The sequence below is a fragment of the Neolamprologus multifasciatus genome, chromosome 4 (assembly GCF_963576455.1).
Source record: "Neolamprologus multifasciatus chromosome 4, fNeoMul1.2, whole genome shotgun sequence".
Taxonomy (NCBI): domain Eukaryota; kingdom Metazoa; phylum Chordata; class Actinopteri; order Cichliformes; family Cichlidae; genus Neolamprologus; species Neolamprologus multifasciatus.
The window spans coordinates 9,217,112-9,236,406 of record NC_140442.1 but is presented as its reverse complement, the minus strand read 5'-3'; the positions used below and the strand labels follow the sequence as shown (position 1 = coordinate 9,236,406).

Sequence of the window (19,295 nt, the reverse complement as noted above, 5' to 3'; positions counted from 1 at the left end):
ATAATACATATCTGAAAAAATGCCCCAGCCCCGATTTGCCAATTCATCTTCATCTATCACAGCATGGTGCACTGCTGCAGCCCAACCCGGCATAGTAACCTTTACCTGAACCAAGCCAGTGAAGACGCAGGAGATAGTGTTACCGTCAGCCTTAACCTACATTATCTATGTTATTCAGTGTCTCAGGCAGACAGAGAGAAGCTCCGGCACATGGCAGGGTGACTATAGCCCACACCCGCACACGAAGACCTCACTACAAACACGGCTGAAGTGACCACAGGTGTGCACTCGGCAAGTATGCTCACACACATATGCAAAAACCGTTTCGCCCTCACCTGTCTGCTGTCAGGACTCTTTCAAACACATACACAGGCGCTTGGCTATTGCACCTCTGCTCAGTCCAGCCCCCCCACCCAGCTCAAAGCTCCCCACCCCTGGGGCTTGTGCGTGCGAATCCGGCCGTGGACTCAGCAGCCCCCATCGCTGCGCCCCCTCCAGTGAGGGTAGTGAGGGAAATGAAAGCTTTAGGAGTTCATTATAAAACAACAAGAGCAGCAGCAGGGGATAGGCCTCCCGGGGCCACAAGCTATCCCTTCTCATCCCTCCATCCTCATCTTTTTCCTTCATGTCCCTCAATATCTAAACCCCGCTCCACCTTTCTTTCCGTGACACACTCCGCCGTCTTGCTCTTTATCCTGCAGCTTTTTAATACATGACATTCGTGACGAATAACGTTAAATATTGATCTGGATTATTATAATATGATGAGTTAATGTGGTGAGTCAGTGGTCTGACCACACGAACTGGTTTGACCTCAGTCATTGGAGAGATGCTGACGCATTTTGTGTACCGCTGAACTGAATTTTTCAACTTTATTGTCTGAGAAGGGAAATTAGTTTTGCAGCAAAGGACACATTCAAAGGTTCAAAGAGGCAATACAATACAGTTGCTGGACAGACCAAAGAATATTGCTGCGGTCCAGTGGAGATCACATATCACTAAAGTATGAACTCTTCAATATCTAAAAAGAAAAAAAACCTGCCCTATTTAACCAAGTGATTCTTTAAATGATCATGTTAGCTTAAGGCTTTGGGAAAGTATGTGAAACTGTCCTAAAGACTATGGGAAACAAAAAAAGGTGAAATATCATAAAGTCAGAGTTAGAGTAAGCCGCTGGTGATTCATAGTAAGCAGTGGTGCATTTTATTGCTTGAGGTAAAATACCTTTAAAGGCTTCGCAGTGGCTTTAACAAGCTGTCAGAATTCAAATCACTAAAGCCCGATATGTATCATAGTGAAAATACATGAAGTTTAGTAAAACTGAAACTTTGAATATTTGCATACATATGTTTGGTTTTGGAATAGTTTTAGACAAAAACAAGAAAACCTTTAAGATTTTTTTTTCTCTGCTAACCTTTCCCTATTTCCCCAAGGTGACATTTGGCTCTCCATAAAGTTTTGCCATTAAAGCAAACAGCTGTTTTTTTCTTCTACGCAAGGTAGTCCTAAAAATTCATTAAAATATCTGAACAGCCAAGACAAGTTTACTCATCTTACTTAAAAGCTAATTTGCCCCAACAATAACTTGCTCTACATCAATAATATAAAGTAATTTTTAAAAATTATCTTATAATTTACTGCAATGCTTTGGGTTTTAAGTGAATGTTCTAATAAGGAATAATAATGCGTAATCACAGTAATTAGAGAGCAACATCAAAAGCACCAGAGAGCACACTATAAATACCTTATACAATAGCCCTCTGTATGCTGTAGGTTCACTGATGCCTTACAAATGAGTGGAAAGTTATGATTCAGGGATAATAGCGCATAAACTGCTCTCATCATCGTTGTGGGGCGGTCGATTGTAACTTTCTAATGGTGAATCGGGGGTCAAATGCTCTGTAAGACAGCGCTCCTCTGAGTCACCACCTTTGTCATCATCTGCATTATGGTTGTCATCGCGGCTGGTGCGCTGGCCAGAGGCACAACACCTGTAAGCGTGTTCTCCGCGCACGCAGCCCTCGCCTTTTAGTTGGGCGGTTGGGCGGTTGATGGCGATGCAGCACGACCACAGGATTTTCAGATGAAAAGGAGGCCAGGCCACCATGAGCAGGAAGTGTTTTTTTGTTCAGTCGATGCACGGAGCCGTGTTTCGGGCAGGTGTATTGCGCTCGCTTCCTTGTTGCGTGTGAAGTGTGTGCGTGTGCGCGTGGTTTAGTGTGTTTGCCTGCAGCAGCTGAGCAAGACACAACAAACACGTAGGCCTTGTGACTCGTTGTCCTTTTATTAACCTTGTTTGTTTTAAATAAGAATGTAAAGCAACTAGATTTTTATAAAAATTGCTTTGGAAAAATGAGTATTCATATATTACCAAATTAAAAAAGAGCTGTACAAACATCTCAAATATGATATTTATAACGAATGCAGAGGGGAAAACATGTATCTACAGAGAGGATAACTCTGCATAGCTCATAAATCTTACTGATATTTGCCAAAAGATGAAGTGAGGTAGAAAATTAGGATTCCACATTGTCAGACGCCAGGACCCCTGACATGAGTTATACTCAGATTATATATACAGTTCAGAGTCCCTCAGAGAAAACATTAACTGGCCAATAAAAACAAACCTTTGGGGTCCGGCACGCACTTTTGACCTGCACACATGGACACACTGAAGTTGAATATATAAGGGTAGTAAACTGGGTGATTGTCTTTGATTAGCAATTTGAGCAAATAAGGAGCATGATTAGCCCACTTCAAAGGCATTCAGAACAAAGACGTGGCTAAATTAGACTTTGAAGACCAAATGGTTCGGCCAAATAATTTTAAACTTGAAAGCATAGCAAAGTGTGTGTTTCTATAAACAGCAGAATTAGAAGAGCCAGGCTGGTATGCTGATAAATTAAGCAAAAAAAAGTGATTTTTAACCACAGTGTTTGGTGTTTCCCTCACTATTGCCCCAGGTATTTCCCTTTGTTCTACTGAGCCCACATTAGTCCACATGTAAAGATTTCCATAGACATTTCCATAAGAGCAACTGAAAGCCAGCTTCTCTGCTTGCACAATAAGCTTCTCATGCATCAGTTACAATGTAGGTTGTGTGGCATTAATCACCGCTCAAAGCTTCCAGTGATTCTTTCTAATCATATATTTAGGCCTAAAGACAAACAATTCATAATGCACATAGGATCTCATGAAGCAAGAGCAACTTAAGTGCTTTTTAGTCGGGACTGAACTTTAGCTAAAAGTTCACCACAGCAGACAGAAAGTCAGACAGGTAGGTTCCTTTAAAGGCTATTTTAGCCTCATTGATAACAATTGATTCCAAGAATTAGAATATAAAGCAGCAGTACAACAAAACTGGCACAATAAATAGTGAAATGGAGGGAGACAATTACAACACAACAAAATCCCTTTTAGAGCTTCCTTGCAGACAGGATTCAGCATCCGGTGTCTTCCAGTCCGGTCCAGTACCTGCTGTAAGAGCATTTTCCCTCCTCATCCTCAGGAGAGTGAGATTTCAGTGCATCCAGCGAGAGAAAAGCAGGGTAGTTTGAAAACATCCTCACCTACAGTAAGCTGTTGCATATCAATTTAGTGACTATAACCAGCAGTATAATATTATTACATTTGTATATTCCATGCAGTTCACAATCCCTTAGTGTTAAGTGTCTATAGGAGATTACAGTTCAGTCCTGTCCATGATCAGTGATTCATTTCTTTTTTAATCACATTTTCCATTGACTCAAAGGATCATTCTTTATTCAGGTCTTTGCAAATGTCTTTATCTCATCATTCAGCTATGCATTTTTGCAGGTATACACCTCCTCCTCTCTCACACACGTCTGACACTCCACGTGGCAGCACCAGCGTACCTGGCAGTGGCAAGACAGGCTGGTGAGGCGCATGGCTGTGTTATAACCACGTCCGCAGCACAGACTCTGACAGCTTGTGTCTTTGGCGCATGAACGGCCACCTGTACCAGGGGAGTAGCGAGAGGGCCTGCAGAAGCTGGGGGAGTCTTCCAGGTAGACCAGGTCGGTAGTCCGGAGGCTCTGACCTTGGCGACGGGGGCTTGCGAGTTCGGTCTCCCCGGTGGCTGCGTTGGTGACGCTCAGCACTCGCACAGCAGTGTCGTATCGATACTTCAACAGGCGTCCGGTGTCGTGAAAAGGAGACAGCTGCTTCCAGCAAGTCCGTACAGCACAAGAGCCGGAGACACCATGGCACTTGCAGGTTGTTTTCAGTCCGCTCTTCACTGCCTGGGATAAGATGGGAGGTTGAGGGGGGTAGGAATTGGAGGGGAAAAGGGAAGAAATGTCAGTTCCTTCACTTTGATTCATTACCTGGCCTCTTATCTGGGAGGTCTATCTGGCAAGAGTGAGACAATTTCCTGCAGGGTGCATAGGGGGTTAGGAGTGGTGGTCCGCCAATATGTGCCTTTAGCTCACCTCAGTCAAAAATTTGACATAATGGATTGAAAGATGCTGTTCAGCATGTCATATTTCACCCCACATTTCTCACTTGGACAGCTCTTGCTATTTTTTTTTCCCTCGGTGTGTTGAAACTAGCTCTGTCGGCTTCTCTCCTGCCTCTCTTTCCTAAGGCCTGAGGCAGAGGTGACAAACAGAGGCGAGTGGAATCTCTCCGCCCTGTTTTTAGTACATGCCTGCTCATGGAAAACATCAATAAGAATTTCTGCGCAAGAAGTGCCAAAAACATAATGCAGCATTTGGTAGTGGTGCCCCTCATTTAGGTTAATAGTTCACTGAGCTTGATGGTCAGTGATGAGAGCAATCACTCAGCCTGAGAGCTGCTGTCTTTGCAGGGGCCAGAGACAGGTCATACAGAGAGACCCAGAGGGTACTTCTAGGTACTTCTGCTCAGTTCCTCCTTTTGCAGGCATGAACCCCTCGGGGGCTTCAGAACACCGTTAATGTGAGACGAGGGATGCCGACCACTTTAAGTTTTTGTTAACGCGGCTCCTGGTCTCTTCTGGCCACACTGGTGTCAACTGGGGAAAACATTTAACTCAGTAAAGATTAGATAAGATAGTTGTGTTTTTCCTTTTTCTCCACATCAGCCTTGTCTAGGTGTGAGCTACAGGACCCTGGGGCCTGCTATTTCACAGCTACACAGTGGTGGTTATGAACATTAGGTGGATTTATGAAGAGCACAGTGATCCAGTAAGTGGAAAAAAATGCTTGCTCGTATATTAAAAAGAGGCCACGGTTATAATCGTTCTCTCTGAAATGAGACCTTTAATTTTCTGCTGGCCCGCACAGCAAGCTTTATCATGCCTGAAAACACCTGGCTCCAACCATCCCACAGCCATCTTGTCTCCTCGCTACAACTGCCTCACCCTCTGCCTCTGTATTATCCGCTCGGGCCGATGACAGCACCAAATCAGAGAGCATTTATCTGGCTGGCACCATGAAAAATATAGAGGCGAGGATTACAGTTCAATAACATTTGATACTCGGGACTGCGTCAGGGTGTAATTGCCAGGTAAAATCGCAGAACAATTAATCTAACTAAGTGTTGCTAAGGCGTACGTTTTGTCGCCTCAGGCTTCAAGGAGTGCGCTGTTTTGCTGCAGAATAATTGATGTAATATTTCTACACTCACCCGAATTCCAACGTTGATGTTGTGGGCATCCACCAGAGCCCTCAGGTCCTTGCTGACCCTCTTTTGGCCGAGGAACTTTTTGAGAAACTTGGTGCTGTATTTCAGGTTGTCACCACAGACCCCCCACTGCCACGCTTCCCGATGCTGGATCCCGGGGGAGTCGTCACAAGTGCACCTCTCCATTCGACCTGAGCTGCACGCTTTGGCAAGTGCATGGGTCAGTGCTGCAGAGGACACAGCCAGCAGGAATGCGGTCTCCTTGAAAGCTGTGGCAGAGGGATCAGGGGAGGTGGAAGAAAAGAAAAAATATTTAAAGCTACATTTTTTTTTCAAGGCTTTGGATGCAAAAGCTATTGGTGCTCCGAAACATTTGCTCTGAAAGAACAAATTTACGACAAAATGCTTTTTGCGTCACCGATTAACCTTTTAAGCCAGAATGTTTACAGAGGACTCGATGCGTTGTCAGGGTTTACAACAACATCAGCAATTCTGCAAGTTTTCTTACGTCGCAATTCCTCTCCTTACATTTCCTTTTGGTTTTGCACTGTTATTTGCTTCACCCAGAGCCATCTCCATGGTATATTTTGATCCAATTAATTATTATTTTGACTGGGAAGGATTTTCCCAGATGAAAGTGGGTAATCACGCCGCCCTTTTCCTCTGGGAATGGCCACTTTCCCGAGATAAAAATAACCACAGGGCTTGAGCACTCTGCACCGCACCACATTTCTTGGCTTTCTACTCCCTCATTACCTCTGTGCTGACCTGTTCATGTTCTCCCACACGCTGATATCCATATGCATAAAGCTTAGAAGATCCTAAAGGAGTTTATGTGCACAGGAGGGATTTTGAGCTATATGCAATATGGTGATCCAACGGTAGCAAATCAATAGGTGTATCAAGCCATGTAAATTATAAAGTATTCAAGTAAGCAGCTTCTCATAAACTTTAAAAGGTTGTATCAAATCAAGGGGTTCAGAGGAGTTACCGAGTGTTATCTTGATACATTCTTTGGTACTGCAGAATGACTTAGGAACATTTTTAACTTTAAATGAGATGAAGAAAATTAATTTTGTCACTGGTTTTCTCAAGCAAAATAACTCACCAAACTTTTTTTTACACAGTAATCATTTTCAGCACTTTGCTGCAAATAGTTGAAGCTCATGTCTCAATTGTTTATTTAGAAATGCAACAAACGACCATTAGGAACAAAACAAAGAACCTGTAAGACCTTATAAACGGGTGTATATTCAGTTTCTATCTTGTACAGCATGTAATACATACTTATTGAAAAAGTTGCTTCCCTGTGTGAGAAAAGGGTTTATAAAAATGTTGTATTGTTTGAAATAAAATATAAAATATCAGTTAAACTATTTCGTTAAATTTGAACAAGAAACCTTATTGTTTACAAACTTTTACAGCTGTTAAACTGGTGGTAAAAAGTTTACGTATAAATTTATTTACTGGTTCGTTTTTCTCATTTTCACTTTTTGATTGATGAGCTTATGTCGACAAAAACATGCCTGCAGCACTACAGGTGTACTTATCTATAAAACATCCTGTACTTACTGCTCAGCCATGCACTGCAGGTAAATAAAGACGAAGACATAATTTGTAGTTAGATAAAAGAGAATTTCCGACTTTCTCAGTGACCTTTAGCAAGAACCCAAAATTAAGGAAAGTGTTAAAGTGGCTCACCTCTTTTCAGAAGACTTCCCCGACCATCCAGGCTGCAGTTCCAGCGTTCGTTTCTGAACTGATACCGACACTCGAGGAGGCTGAGGCGCACCGACTCCCGAAGCGTCTCGGCCAAGCCCGGCTCCCTGCGACAGAGTCTCTTCTGTCTCCTCGTCAGAGTCATTTGTTCGCACTGCTTCAGGTGGGCCTTTCCTGATGGAGCTTCATTGGAAAACGGAGCTGGTAAAAACACCAGAGGTTCCCGACCTGTCAGTCTACGATTATAGAAGAAGGGGGGAAATCACATTAGATATTGTATGTGTGTGACAAAATACACAAACACTGCGTCCTGTACCACAGTAATGAAACTATTCTGTCACCACTCCAGCATATGTTGTTATTACAAATGTGTTCCCACAACAGTATTTTCTCTCTCGAAGAAAATCCAGGAATAAAACTTTTATGTTCATTTACCTTAAAATACATTTGAAATTGCAAATATGGATTTTTTTTTTTGTTTCAGTGGATCATATTAGCGTGTACATGGACTTTGAACAGCCCTATAAAAATATAATTACGCGTGCGTAATTCAGCTAAAGCTTGTAAAGGTTGTGGCTGTGGTGACTTCTAATGATTTAAACAGAAAAGCCAAACAACCGAGATAAAATGTACAAGTAAAAGTTCATCGTCTGACCCAAAATAAGCTGCAGTGTGCGACAGAAGGATGCAGAGTGCAATGATTCGCAATAGGCAGGCGGTCCTCGGGAGCCTGGAGCGCATGATGCCGGGTTGGCGCTGTTCCTCATCTCGCTGATTCTTCAATAGAGAAAGTCCGTGCCGTTCGCTCGGCGCTTCTCTTTAATTAAGGGGCCCCTCATGCACTCAGACCCTCAATCCGCTGCGCCAGGCGCCCTGGTCCGCTGGGAGGCAGGACTCTTAGGGGAGGGTACATCATCCTGCCGCACTGTCATTGGATTCTCTCAACATTGCTACTGTATGTTCCCTCCCACTGTAACGCCACCCAGAAGATGCCAGATCAGCTCATAATAATAATAATAATAATAATAATAATAATAATAATACAATTAAAACTTAATTAAAGTCGTGATTGAATCTAAAGTTTGAGTAGGACTGTCACTGAAGCAATGAATAAACAGTAGACATAGGGTCTATATGCATGATGATGGTTATATAACAGCAAACATCTGTCTGATCAAAGGGCCTCAGAAAGCAAAAATATTTTTTCTTTGCTTAACATATAAGTTCTTATATTGTATTATTAAAGAGTATAAATTCAGTGATCCTGCAAACACACTGAAAGAAAAAAAAAAGCCGGGATTAAAAAATACCCCGCATGGCTAGAAAGCAAAGGATCCGTGTCTGAAAATAGTTCTGAAATTAAAGGACAGAATCAGACACTGAAGTCTGTTATTCCAATCAAACCTATTCCATCTGGTCCCAAACAGTCGAAGGAAAAAAAAGAAAAGAAAGAAAAAACAGGCATGGATGGAGCCCCATCTAGAGGATTTTTCAAATAAAGAATAAATCTGGGAATACAAATGAACGTAGAGACAATAATACTAATGCTTTGGTTGTGTATCTACATTTGATTCACGTTTAAGCTAAAGAAGGAGGCACGGAGGGGTTTTTTTTTTGTTAAGGCAGTCCCATCCTTTAATGGAAAAGTCTGTCAAATTATGTTGTAAATTATAGCTTAATACTCAATAATATTACTTTATCGATTTTTTTTATTAATTATATAGTGTATGATTGGATATATCCATCCAGAGGAGGTGGTATTGGTTTAGAATCTGATGACACTGAATTCATAGTTCAATCAATATTGACAAGATTCCCAATGCCACTGGCTAAAATGAAGCTCCAAATCATTGTGGAGTCTCCGCTATGTTTTGTACATGCTCCTCCCCTGAACTCCTCTGTACTAATTATGATTTGAACCAAAAATGTTTAATTTGATTTTTTTCTCTTCAAATAAATCAATAAATCTTGAGTCCAGCTGTTGCCTGATTTGCCATACCTGAGTCTTTGTTTCCTGAATTAGATGGATCAATTACAGGATCATCTCAATCCCATCTCTCAGGTCCTGTGTCAGTCTTTGGGAGGATTTTTTCTTTTTCTGAAGGACATGACTTTCAGAAACTCTTCTAGATAGTTTTTTCTTTATAGGTTTTTTTTTTTTCAACTCCAGCCAATACTTCTGTCCTCCATTTGTCTAGTTTCATCAAATTCTTTCAAGGATGCACTGGACATCAACCCAGGTTATGTCAGATTTCTGGATAATAACCTTTTGGGAATCACCTTGTTAGTACAAAAACCCTATTTTATGTGTTTTCTTTGTTACTTTTTATAGATTCACTTAGAATTGTGGTAACAGATGTGCTTTTGCAACAGATTGCTAGTAACAAAGTGCCTATAGATATAGTTCAAAATTAGTTGTTTGCTAGGTTATTAATAATAACCTTGCTACACATAATAACTTATTATGTAAATCTATAGATATAGTTCAAAATTAGTTGTTTGCTAGGTTATTAATAATAACCTTGCTACACATAATAACTTATTATGTGTAGCAATGTGTAACCGTGTTTTTTGCGTTGAGTGTGGTACTTTTTTAAGTCCGAGTTAAGTGGGTTAAACAACGACGGGTCTGGATTTAAAATGAGTGGAAAGGCAGCCAAATGTCCAAAGGAAAAAAAAAAAGTTTAAAGACCTCGGAAAGCCTGGAGGATTATTGCTGAAGACTATTTTTTTTTAAGATACTGAAAACTTTCGCAGTCCTACACTAAGCTTGTAATGTCACCTTCTCACCATTTGGTGAAGCAAACCCTCGATTTTAATGTTTTCAAATTACACGAAGAAGAAAATGGTGACGAAGAAGAACACGACGTCGCCGGAAAACGCCATTTTGTTGTTGAACCGGATCGGTGGTGTAGAAGCATCGAGAAGCGCCAGTGAAGGTAACATTTTTCTTTTCATTTATCGTTTTCATTGAAAAATGCGATATAGTTAAGCCTTATGAATATGTATTTCATTTGAACACAGAAGAAGGCCGCTGATGTTTAAGTCCTGCAGCTCGGTTGGTTTGAAGTTGTAGACGCTTTGAGCAGGATACTTTAAAGTTCATAAGCTGTTTCCTTAGCAGTTTAACTTTAGCACCATTGTGTTGACTTAAGAAGTTTTTGACCGCTGGGTACACACCCTGATTAAACAGTAATCAATAACTGTATTAGGCGGTGGTGTTTTTGAGCTCACTGTGATCTAAATAGCTAATATTACGCGTTATTCCGCTGGTTCTCGACCATAGCACAGTTAGCAAGCTAGCGTTAATGAGCTGTCACTTAGCGTTAACGTCACACAGCTCCAACTCACCCATAAAACCTTAAAGGAGATTAAAATTATTTCTCTTCTACTGCTTGGTGGCTTAAAGTTGCTACCAGCGTCATTTAAATTGCACCAGAGCACTGAAACCTTATTTTCAGATTTGTATTTATTTATTTTTTGTTAATCAAAACTGCTTTAAACGTTTCGCCTTACGGAGGTTGATTGGCTGACCAAACTGAGGGACAGGTTTGAAACACAGAGTTAAGTAATAATAGTCAGTGGTTTAAAGACACTTTTAAGAGGTTTTGTCACCCAAAGGTTCCCAAAAAAAAAAAAACTTCGCAGAAACAATCGCACCTCTTTCATTGAATGGGAGGATGGGTGGCGCTTCACCTCTGTGATCCTGTCAGTCCTGTTTACTCAAAGAACTGCTTTACACCTACTGAACATCACTTCCTCATTCCTCGGACCAAAGATGATGTTTGAGGATTTATAGGAAGCTGAATCAGGTGTTGGGGATGCACTGCTGCTTCCCATGAGGTTCTTGGAAAGGTCACAGCACAGTAACTGGACCATTTTGAGTAGAGTGTGTTGTGAAATTTTCAAACTCATCTTCTTCTTTTCTTTCTTTTTAAAGTGGTGACGTCACTCTCCTACCCAGCAGTGACCATCCCTCCTTAGTTCGCCTAATTTGCTGCAAACTAAGCAACTTTGTCACTAGACTTGGTGACTTTTAATACTCCTTTAGCTGTCTTTTCCTGGCTCATAATGACCCTGTGTGGGTTTGAGTAAGCACAAGAGCATGGTTAGTCCATTTGAGTCTGTCTTTGATCACTTAACAGAAATTTGTCATTTTTGTGCTATTTATGACTAATTGATTGAAAAGGTATTTAAGTAATGCACCGCTTTAAAAAATGGAAAACCTTGCCTTCTAAGCAACCAGTAAAGCACATATAGACAGTGCTCCTCTGTGAGGGAGGATCAAACTTTCTTGCAGAATCCAAGTGAAGTCCACTTTGTAACATTATACCCCAGAGTTTACATGTAAACACAGACATTTTTTGCGGTTATAAAATTAACCACAAGTCACCAGCCATTAAACGTTAATGCTGCTTGCAGGGGTGTGTATGTGCATCATGTGCTCAACCCAAGTACCACACCTAACTTTAAACTACCAAAAGTGACCAGGTGTGAGTCAGCATCTCAACACAAAGTCTAGAGTTGATGTATGAAAACGGTTTTGACAGTATGCATCAATTGATACTGAACTCCCTTAGGTCCATAATTATTTATGTCATTAACATTACAAGACTCGAGTGTGCATTAACTGGCCTAATATAGAGCTGGAAAAAATGTGTTACTTTCATCTATTTTTATAAGATTCTGTTCCATTGCTAATTTTTCTTTCAGCAATAATTACTTACTGTAGGATAATAATTAATCTTTTTTTTCCACAGTATTTTTAATTACTGTGGGGAAATAAACTAATCTTTAATATTTTTTTTGAGTCTTTCAGCTCTTCAAAAAACCTTCAGTCTTTGAATGATTAGCTAACACTGTAATGTTACATAACAGAGAAAAGACAAATATTGACCTCTGATGTGATACCATAAAGCTGTCTTGTTTCCTGAAAGGCTGCTTGCTGATTCCAGTATGTTATTCTACCTCTAATATTTGTTTTTCTCAGTTCATAATAGCTTAGGAGATCCATTATCTTTCCTTTTTTATTATTATTATTCTCCCCAAACATGGATATTAATATTTTGAAATTGAAAATTTTAGTGCTCATCTCAAAAAGCACTTTAATTTGTTGATGAAATCGATCACTTTTTATAGAGTCACTAAATATTGCCTTTCTAAACATAGTCAAAGGAGCTTGCAAAGAAAAGCGTCTGGACTTCTTTAAGTTACTTGAAGACGTTTCACCTCTCATCCGAGAAGCTTCTTCTTCCACCATTTGACCTTAGAACTGAAGAAGCTTCTCGGATGAGAGGTGAAACGTCTTCAAGTAACTTAAAGAAGTCCAGACGCTTTTCTTTGCAAGCTCCTTTGACTACGATGACCTGGATGACTGAGAACCTTCACAGACACTTTCTAAACATAATTAATGCTTTCTGTTTGTGAAACTGAGAGTGGGATGCATCCCAGAGCTCAATGCTGAAAAGATAACAATAAATTTAGTTAGCAGTGAATCCACATATTCCAAATCTCTCTGTTAAATCGGTCGTTTCTTTTCCTCACACAGGAGGCCAATGCATTAATGCCGCGGTGAGCTTGTAACACTCGATTCTGGTGTTTTGTTTTGGGGAGTTTTCTTGTTTTTAGACTACCGCTATTTTTATCAAGCCTCAGGCATGCAAAAAGTCTGTGTTTATCGTGTGCATTCAGTGGGCGTTTTGAGGAAGTCTTTTTGGCACTGTTAAATTCGCGTCTTGGGTTTACCACATTCTTGCCAGATGATCAGCAGAAGCTGCTGGTCTCAATTACATGTTATAGCTGTGAAATGACTACAAAATACTGTTCACGCTTACAGTCAACAAACAGCGTACATTTGACCAAACGGAAGTGCTCATATTGATCCAGCTGTTGCCACTGGCCACATTATAACTCAAGTTTTACTTGCGCTGTATGCTCACATGTATGCTGTGATTACAGCTTGCAATAGTTGAGTTGCAGTTAAGTTGAAAACAACTTAAGCCTCCCTTTTTAAAAAATTGTATTTTATTTTTTTCAACAGAAAAACTTAATTTTACTGACTAGAAATACTAAAATACTCGAATTTAACACTAAACTGCACTGATTAGAACAGATGTGATCCATACAACTTTCCACCCTGCTGGTTAAGAACATTTTGGCTTCTTGCAACTCTTGTATTTCTTCTCCCAGCTATTAAAGTGACCTTTAGGTGATTAATCCTATACATAACCTTATCCAGTATATATCATTTATCCCTATTAAAGGTACAAAAATGGTATTTAAAAAATGGATCTCATCCAAGTTTACACCAAATAAACTGCTGAGCAGCACAAGTTGGTTTGTTCTGTCTCAAAGTCGTCATGGAACGTTTTGTAAAAGCCCTAAATCAAGAACGTAGAAGCAGGGATTACGAGGAATAAAATAAAATTTTGGTAAAAAATTATTTAAGCTGTAAATTTACTTTATGAAAACAATATCTAGTAAGGGTGCATGGTTTCCTGTATGGTTTGGGTAAAGAGTAAGTTTACAGGTTAATGTTTCGATGACATATTTTTCAAACAGTATCAAATCTATGTGCTTACACCTGTGCCTCAGACTTTGAAGATGAGACCACAATTTATGAGAAAAAGCAGAATCTCTGGCATTTCAAAAGAATTAAAATAAAATGTTTTCCCTCTTCATCTGTATGTAGTGAAACCTCACCTCAGTAGTTCATCTGATCAGGTCATCTAACGAGGTTAAAAATGTGCTGTGCGACATTTCACTAAACTATATTAGCGTTTACTAAATGAAATCTCTTCCATCTTTTCTAAGTAGTTAACCAATTACTCCTTTGTTATTAAGACAACCTCTGTCAGCTTATTAAGTGTAATGCTTTGTACTGGTTCTTGTTTACCTCAGCCACAAGCTTGTTGGATACCCAGGACAAGCAGCACTGCCACTATGGCCTCTGTTTAACTTGGGAGGTGCGTTTGCAGCAGCAGTTTACTTGAAGGGCAAATATTGTGTTTCATTTTAGGGCCAGGGGAAAGTTACAGAAGTGCTTTTTACGGTCATTAACACTGACACAATAAGGAATATAGGGAACAGTAAAAATGACACTTTTCTGCTTGAGATTCTTATAAGTAAGTAAGTAAAATTTTATTTATATTGCACATTTCTAGATAAAAGATCACAAAGTGCTTCACAAGGTATCTCAGGGATCTACTGGGGACATAGGGCTGTAAAAGTTCAATGATGTAGTCTTGTGCTTGTCCTTGAAGAGCTTTAAATGTCAGAAGCAGTATCTTAAAATGGACTCTGAATTCAACAGGGAGCCAGTGCAACTGTATAAGCAACGGTGTTACATGAGAGTACTTGGATGTTTTTGTCAGAAGCCTTGCTGCAGCATTTTGGACAATCTGCAGATGCTCCAGGGAGTTTTTGTTTAGACATGTAAACAGTGAATTACAGTAGTCCAATCGTGATGAAATGAATGCATGAATAACAATCTCCAGTTCAGTATGAGATACTATAGGGCTTAATTTAGAAATGTTTCTTAAATGATAGAAGCAGGACCGAACCAGAGATTTAACGTGGACATAAGAGCAGAATCAAGGGTTACCCTTAGGTTCCTGATAGACGATTTCACAAATGTTGAAAGAGGACCAAGCATTCATTATGTTAGGTACATGTCTGTCTGGAGCACATACAAGGACTTCAGTCTTTTCTTCATTAAGTTGGAGGAAGTTGTCAGCCATCCAACCTTTGATGGATTCTAAGGACACATTTAGAATCTGCAGCTTAGAAACATCTTCAGGTTTAAAAGACATATATATCTGGATGTCGTCTGCAAAGCAGTGGTAGCGAATGTCCTCAAAGGGGCTCAAAATGTAGAAACTTAACATCACCCTCTGATTAGGTTTATGTTTGTGGCGACTAATTTCTAAGTTCACTTAACAAGGGGAAATCAGTTGGACTAAATGACTAATTTAAAACAAGAAAAACTTGGATATCAAATTAATTTGAGAACCGTTTATAAGACAATGCCAAAAAACTCTAGAAACAAAAGCATTTGAAACCATTAATCGCATTCTTCAGTAGGGAATCGAGCTACTTAACTGTGCAGCACTTTACATCATGGTTTCCAAATGTTGCACGTTTCTTCCGCGTTTATCCACGATCTTATTCTTTCACTTTTAAAATAACCAACAATAATTATTAAAAAGAATTAACAAAAAGACTCTGCCTAGACTAACAGATTCATGGTGTTTCTGATCAACGATGGTCCATCATGTGGCAGATGGTTGCATAACGTTGCGCAACAATTTACCAGCATTTGGCATCAGTGGAAATGTTTAATAATTGGATTAAATGACTAGAACGTCTGGCACGACTGACAGCAGCAACGGTTAATTGACTAGTTTTGCACATTCCTACTTCTGATGTCAACACTTCAGCTGTCTTTGTGAAATTGCTTTTAGTTTGGTATCACATTATCAGAGACCTTGCAAACTGACAGTTTCTCCTCCTGCAGGTAAGACAAGATGGGAAATTTTGCTAGCCTTTTTAGTAAATTGTTTGGAAAGAAGGAGATGAGGATCCTGATGGTAGGACTGGATGCTGCTGGAAAGACCACCATCTTGTACAAGCTCAAACTGGGAGAAATTGTTACCACAATCCCTACCATTGGTGAGTCATCCCCCACACTGTAATGAGAATTTCATTGCTTGATACAAAATATTGAAATCTTGGCATTAAAAAAAAAAAAAAAAGCCAATCCACTGTTGAAACTTGTTTAAACCTTCCATCTCTCACTTTAGGTTTTAACGTTGAGACGGTAGAATACAAAAACATCAGTTTTACAGTGTGGGATGTCGGCGGTCAGGACAAGATCAGGCCGCTTTGGAGGCATTACTTCCAAAACACACAAGGTGAGATAACTTATATCTTTTCCATGTTGGTCTATAAGAATTAGTTCATGGTTGCCCTCAAAACTGACCCTTTTTACTTTTTCAGGCCTCATCTTTGTAGTTGACAGTAATGACAGAGAGCGAGTGGGTGAGGCGAAGGAGGAGCTGATGCGAATGCTGGCTGAGGATGAGCTGAGAGATGCCGTGTTGCTCGTGTTTGCAAATAAACAGGTAAATTTGTGTGTTTGAGAAATCAAAGAAGTCACCATATTTAACCCCCCCAGATGAAACTGTGCAGGATATTCAGAATTCATTACTAGAAATTACAGTTGTACTTGTATCAGGTGAAGGTTATTGTATTTATTTGAATACATCTTAATTTAAAATCACTCAGGAAGGTAAAAACTACACATCTGGCTGACTACTTGCAAAAAATATATAAGATGTAAACATCTTATACATTTTTGAAATGTAAGGTCAATAATGATACAGATCGTGGTTTCAACTCTCCTCCTTTTTTTTTTTACTTCAAAATAAAAGCAAATTTTATTCGAGGTAACCTATCCAGGGGACGCTTGTTATTAACGGTTAATTTCTGCACCTGTAGGACCTGCCCAATGCCATGAATGCAGCTGAGCTCACAGACAAACTGGCCCTGCACTCTCTGCGTCACCGTAACTGGTATATCCAAGCCACATGTGCTACTACTGGAGACGGTCTCTACGAGGGTCTGGACTGGCTTTCAAGCCAGTTAAGGAACGCAAAATGATCAATCACTGCCAGCTCTGTGCGGTGTTTTGGGAGATTGCACTGGTCCTGGTCTCACGCTCTCCTCTTTTTTTTTTTTTTCCCCTCTCTATTTTTTCTGAAGCGTCGGACCTTTTGGCTAGTGCTCCCCTGCATTTGTACTGTATGTGTGTGTTTGAGTATTTTTGGATGAACGGACGAACGACTGTGCATGTACGTGTGAGCTAAGTCGGAGCAGCCCTGCTGTGCCTTGAACACAGTTAGCTCTCAAGACATCTCATTCCTCCAGTGTCAGCACATCCAGAGGCACTGGTTCCCACAAAGCAGAGAACAACACAACATTATTGCTGTGGGTCATCTGTCAAGAATGTTTAGAATCACAAAAACCAAAAGGTAACAACAATTAGGTTTTTACATCAGCCTGTCATATTAGAATTAAGACCATTTTCACAACTGTTTTTTTTGCCTCTCAACCTTGCAAGATGCACTGTGCTATGTAACCAGTGTCATTTTTGGTAAAATAAAGTATAATGTGTTACATCCTGGAATAGTTCATGTTCTTTTGAAAATTATGCATTTTGACATTTTTAGGGACTGGATAAAGTTACATTAAAAAAATCTTTTAATTCCATAAACGTGTAGATCCTGTTGATAATCAGATTGTAATCGGAGTCGGTGTGTCTGTGAATCTTCCACCTTAACTTCCTTAGATTTTACAAAATTCAGGTCACATCATTTTGCTTCTGATAGTTATCTGTTATTGCGTCTGTCTTTTCATGGGGTCTTAATTTTTTTTTTTTTGCAGAGGATTAGAAGAAGCATTATCACTGGGTCTACAAAAGGCAATAAATGTTGCATGTTTACATGTGTGGAGGAGAGTGTTGTAGCTACTAGGTCATTGGTGGATGTGTGTGGGTTTCATCTACTCCCCACTCATTGGAACAACAAGGCCTTTTTTAGAGTTGCTCCCACTCTGGCTTTTTATTTACTGGTAGATTTATTTTCTCTTGTATGTAGCTCCTTGGTTTAGGGTCTCTTTTCTATTATATTATCTTTTGTTAGTCTTTATCCACGCATGGCCTGGTGTGGGGTTTTTTATTTTTATTTTGTTGCTCTCGGGACCAGTTGGTTGGTTTCAGGAAGGGTTCATTGTGTTTGGTTCAGCACGAGGTCACCAGAGGGGACGCGCATATGCTCTAGACCACATTGTCAGCACTGTGACAGACGGTACATTTGTACGACAAGTGTATCAGTCAGTTCTGTAAATGCTTTCTTAATGCTTCAGTGTTTTCTCTGCATGTAGCTGAGGTGCTTCTCTTGGTGTCATTTACGTCACATCGGGCCATTTGCACAACCTCATCAGCTTGCACAACACAGGGCTGTGCGAAGACGGCAGTTTATCTCTCAGCTGTTACAGAGAACCCGTACACAAATACGCTCCCAATTGCTCACACCAGCAGACAGCTGAAGTGTCCCAGTAACACTGTTACAGCAGTTCAACCAGTGACATCATCTTTTCCCTTACACCCACTAATTCTAAAGGATCCCGCATTTAGAAAGAAACCAATCACCCCCACATTCCTTACTGAGTTACGACAACTCTAAGGTCATACCTACTGACCTCAAAAGGGAAAATTAATGTTCCCTTTTTGTTTTTCTAAAACTGGACTTTTTTTTTTTTTAAATAAAGTTTGCTTAAATGAATGACTAACCTTTGGGCTTTCTTCATCCTATGTATCATTTACTAAACAGCAAGAAATACAGATGTGTGTGTGCGTGTGTATATATATATAAAAAAACCTGTAAGAAAATGTATTTTAATGTCATCCACCTGCTCTTGTTCAGATGTGAAGCTTTAATTTTCGTTTCTGTGAAAAATACATGGTACGTGCATATGTATTTCTTAATTATCTTTTATGCTTTTTTTTTTTAAACCCATCTTGTAACGTCTGATAAATGCACTATAATAAAGAGATCTCTATTGTAAGTCTTTCTTCCTGACTTATTTTTTTACAAATCAAGTCGGTGTGATTAAATTCTTCCAAAGCTGCAATGTCACATTTAATATTGCATTAAAAACTGATTAAATAACCTAGTTGACATAATTCTGAGGGTGAGCACAATATGAACTTTAGTCAAAATCGCAGGCATAGTTTGGGTTATAATAGCTTGTTGCTGAAATATTTATGGCCTTAATCATTTCTATCCATGGTGATGTCAAGAATTGTAATTCTTTTTGAGTCACCTTTTCCTGCTTAGTAAAGTCCGCTAGTTGTTAGTCATCAGACTTAAATATCAGATTTAGAGTTGTTT

General features: G+C 39.8%; 2 protein-coding genes across 2 annotated transcripts; one reads left to right on the top strand and one right to left on the bottom strand.

The window, feature by feature from the left end:
* Positions 1–786: 786 nt before the first annotated feature.
* On the bottom strand, positions 787–8,227 carry wnt9b (wingless-type MMTV integration site family, member 9B). The gene is made up of 4 exons (XM_085158336.1): positions 8,000–8,227; positions 7,327–7,580; positions 5,629–5,894; positions 787–4,262 (listed from the first exon to the last, which is right to left on the bottom strand). The coding sequence occupies exons 1-4, from the start codon at positions 8,083–8,085 to the stop codon at positions 3,801–3,803; spliced, it is 1,068 nt and encodes a 355-aa protein (XP_085014462.1). The 5' UTR covers positions 8,086–8,227; the 3' UTR covers positions 787–3,800.
* A 1,936-nt stretch (positions 8,228–10,163) lies between these two features.
* Positions 10,164–18,910, top strand: arf2a (ARF GTPase 2a). Its single transcript, XM_085157687.1, has 5 exons — positions 10,164–10,283; positions 15,860–16,014; positions 16,146–16,256; positions 16,342–16,466; positions 16,843–18,910. Exons 2-5 carry the CDS (start codon positions 15,870–15,872, stop codon positions 17,002–17,004), a joined length of 543 nt encoding a protein of 180 aa, XP_085013813.1. The 5' UTR covers positions 10,164–10,283; positions 15,860–15,869; the 3' UTR covers positions 17,005–18,910.
* The last annotated feature ends 385 nt before the right edge of the window (positions 18,911–19,295 follow it).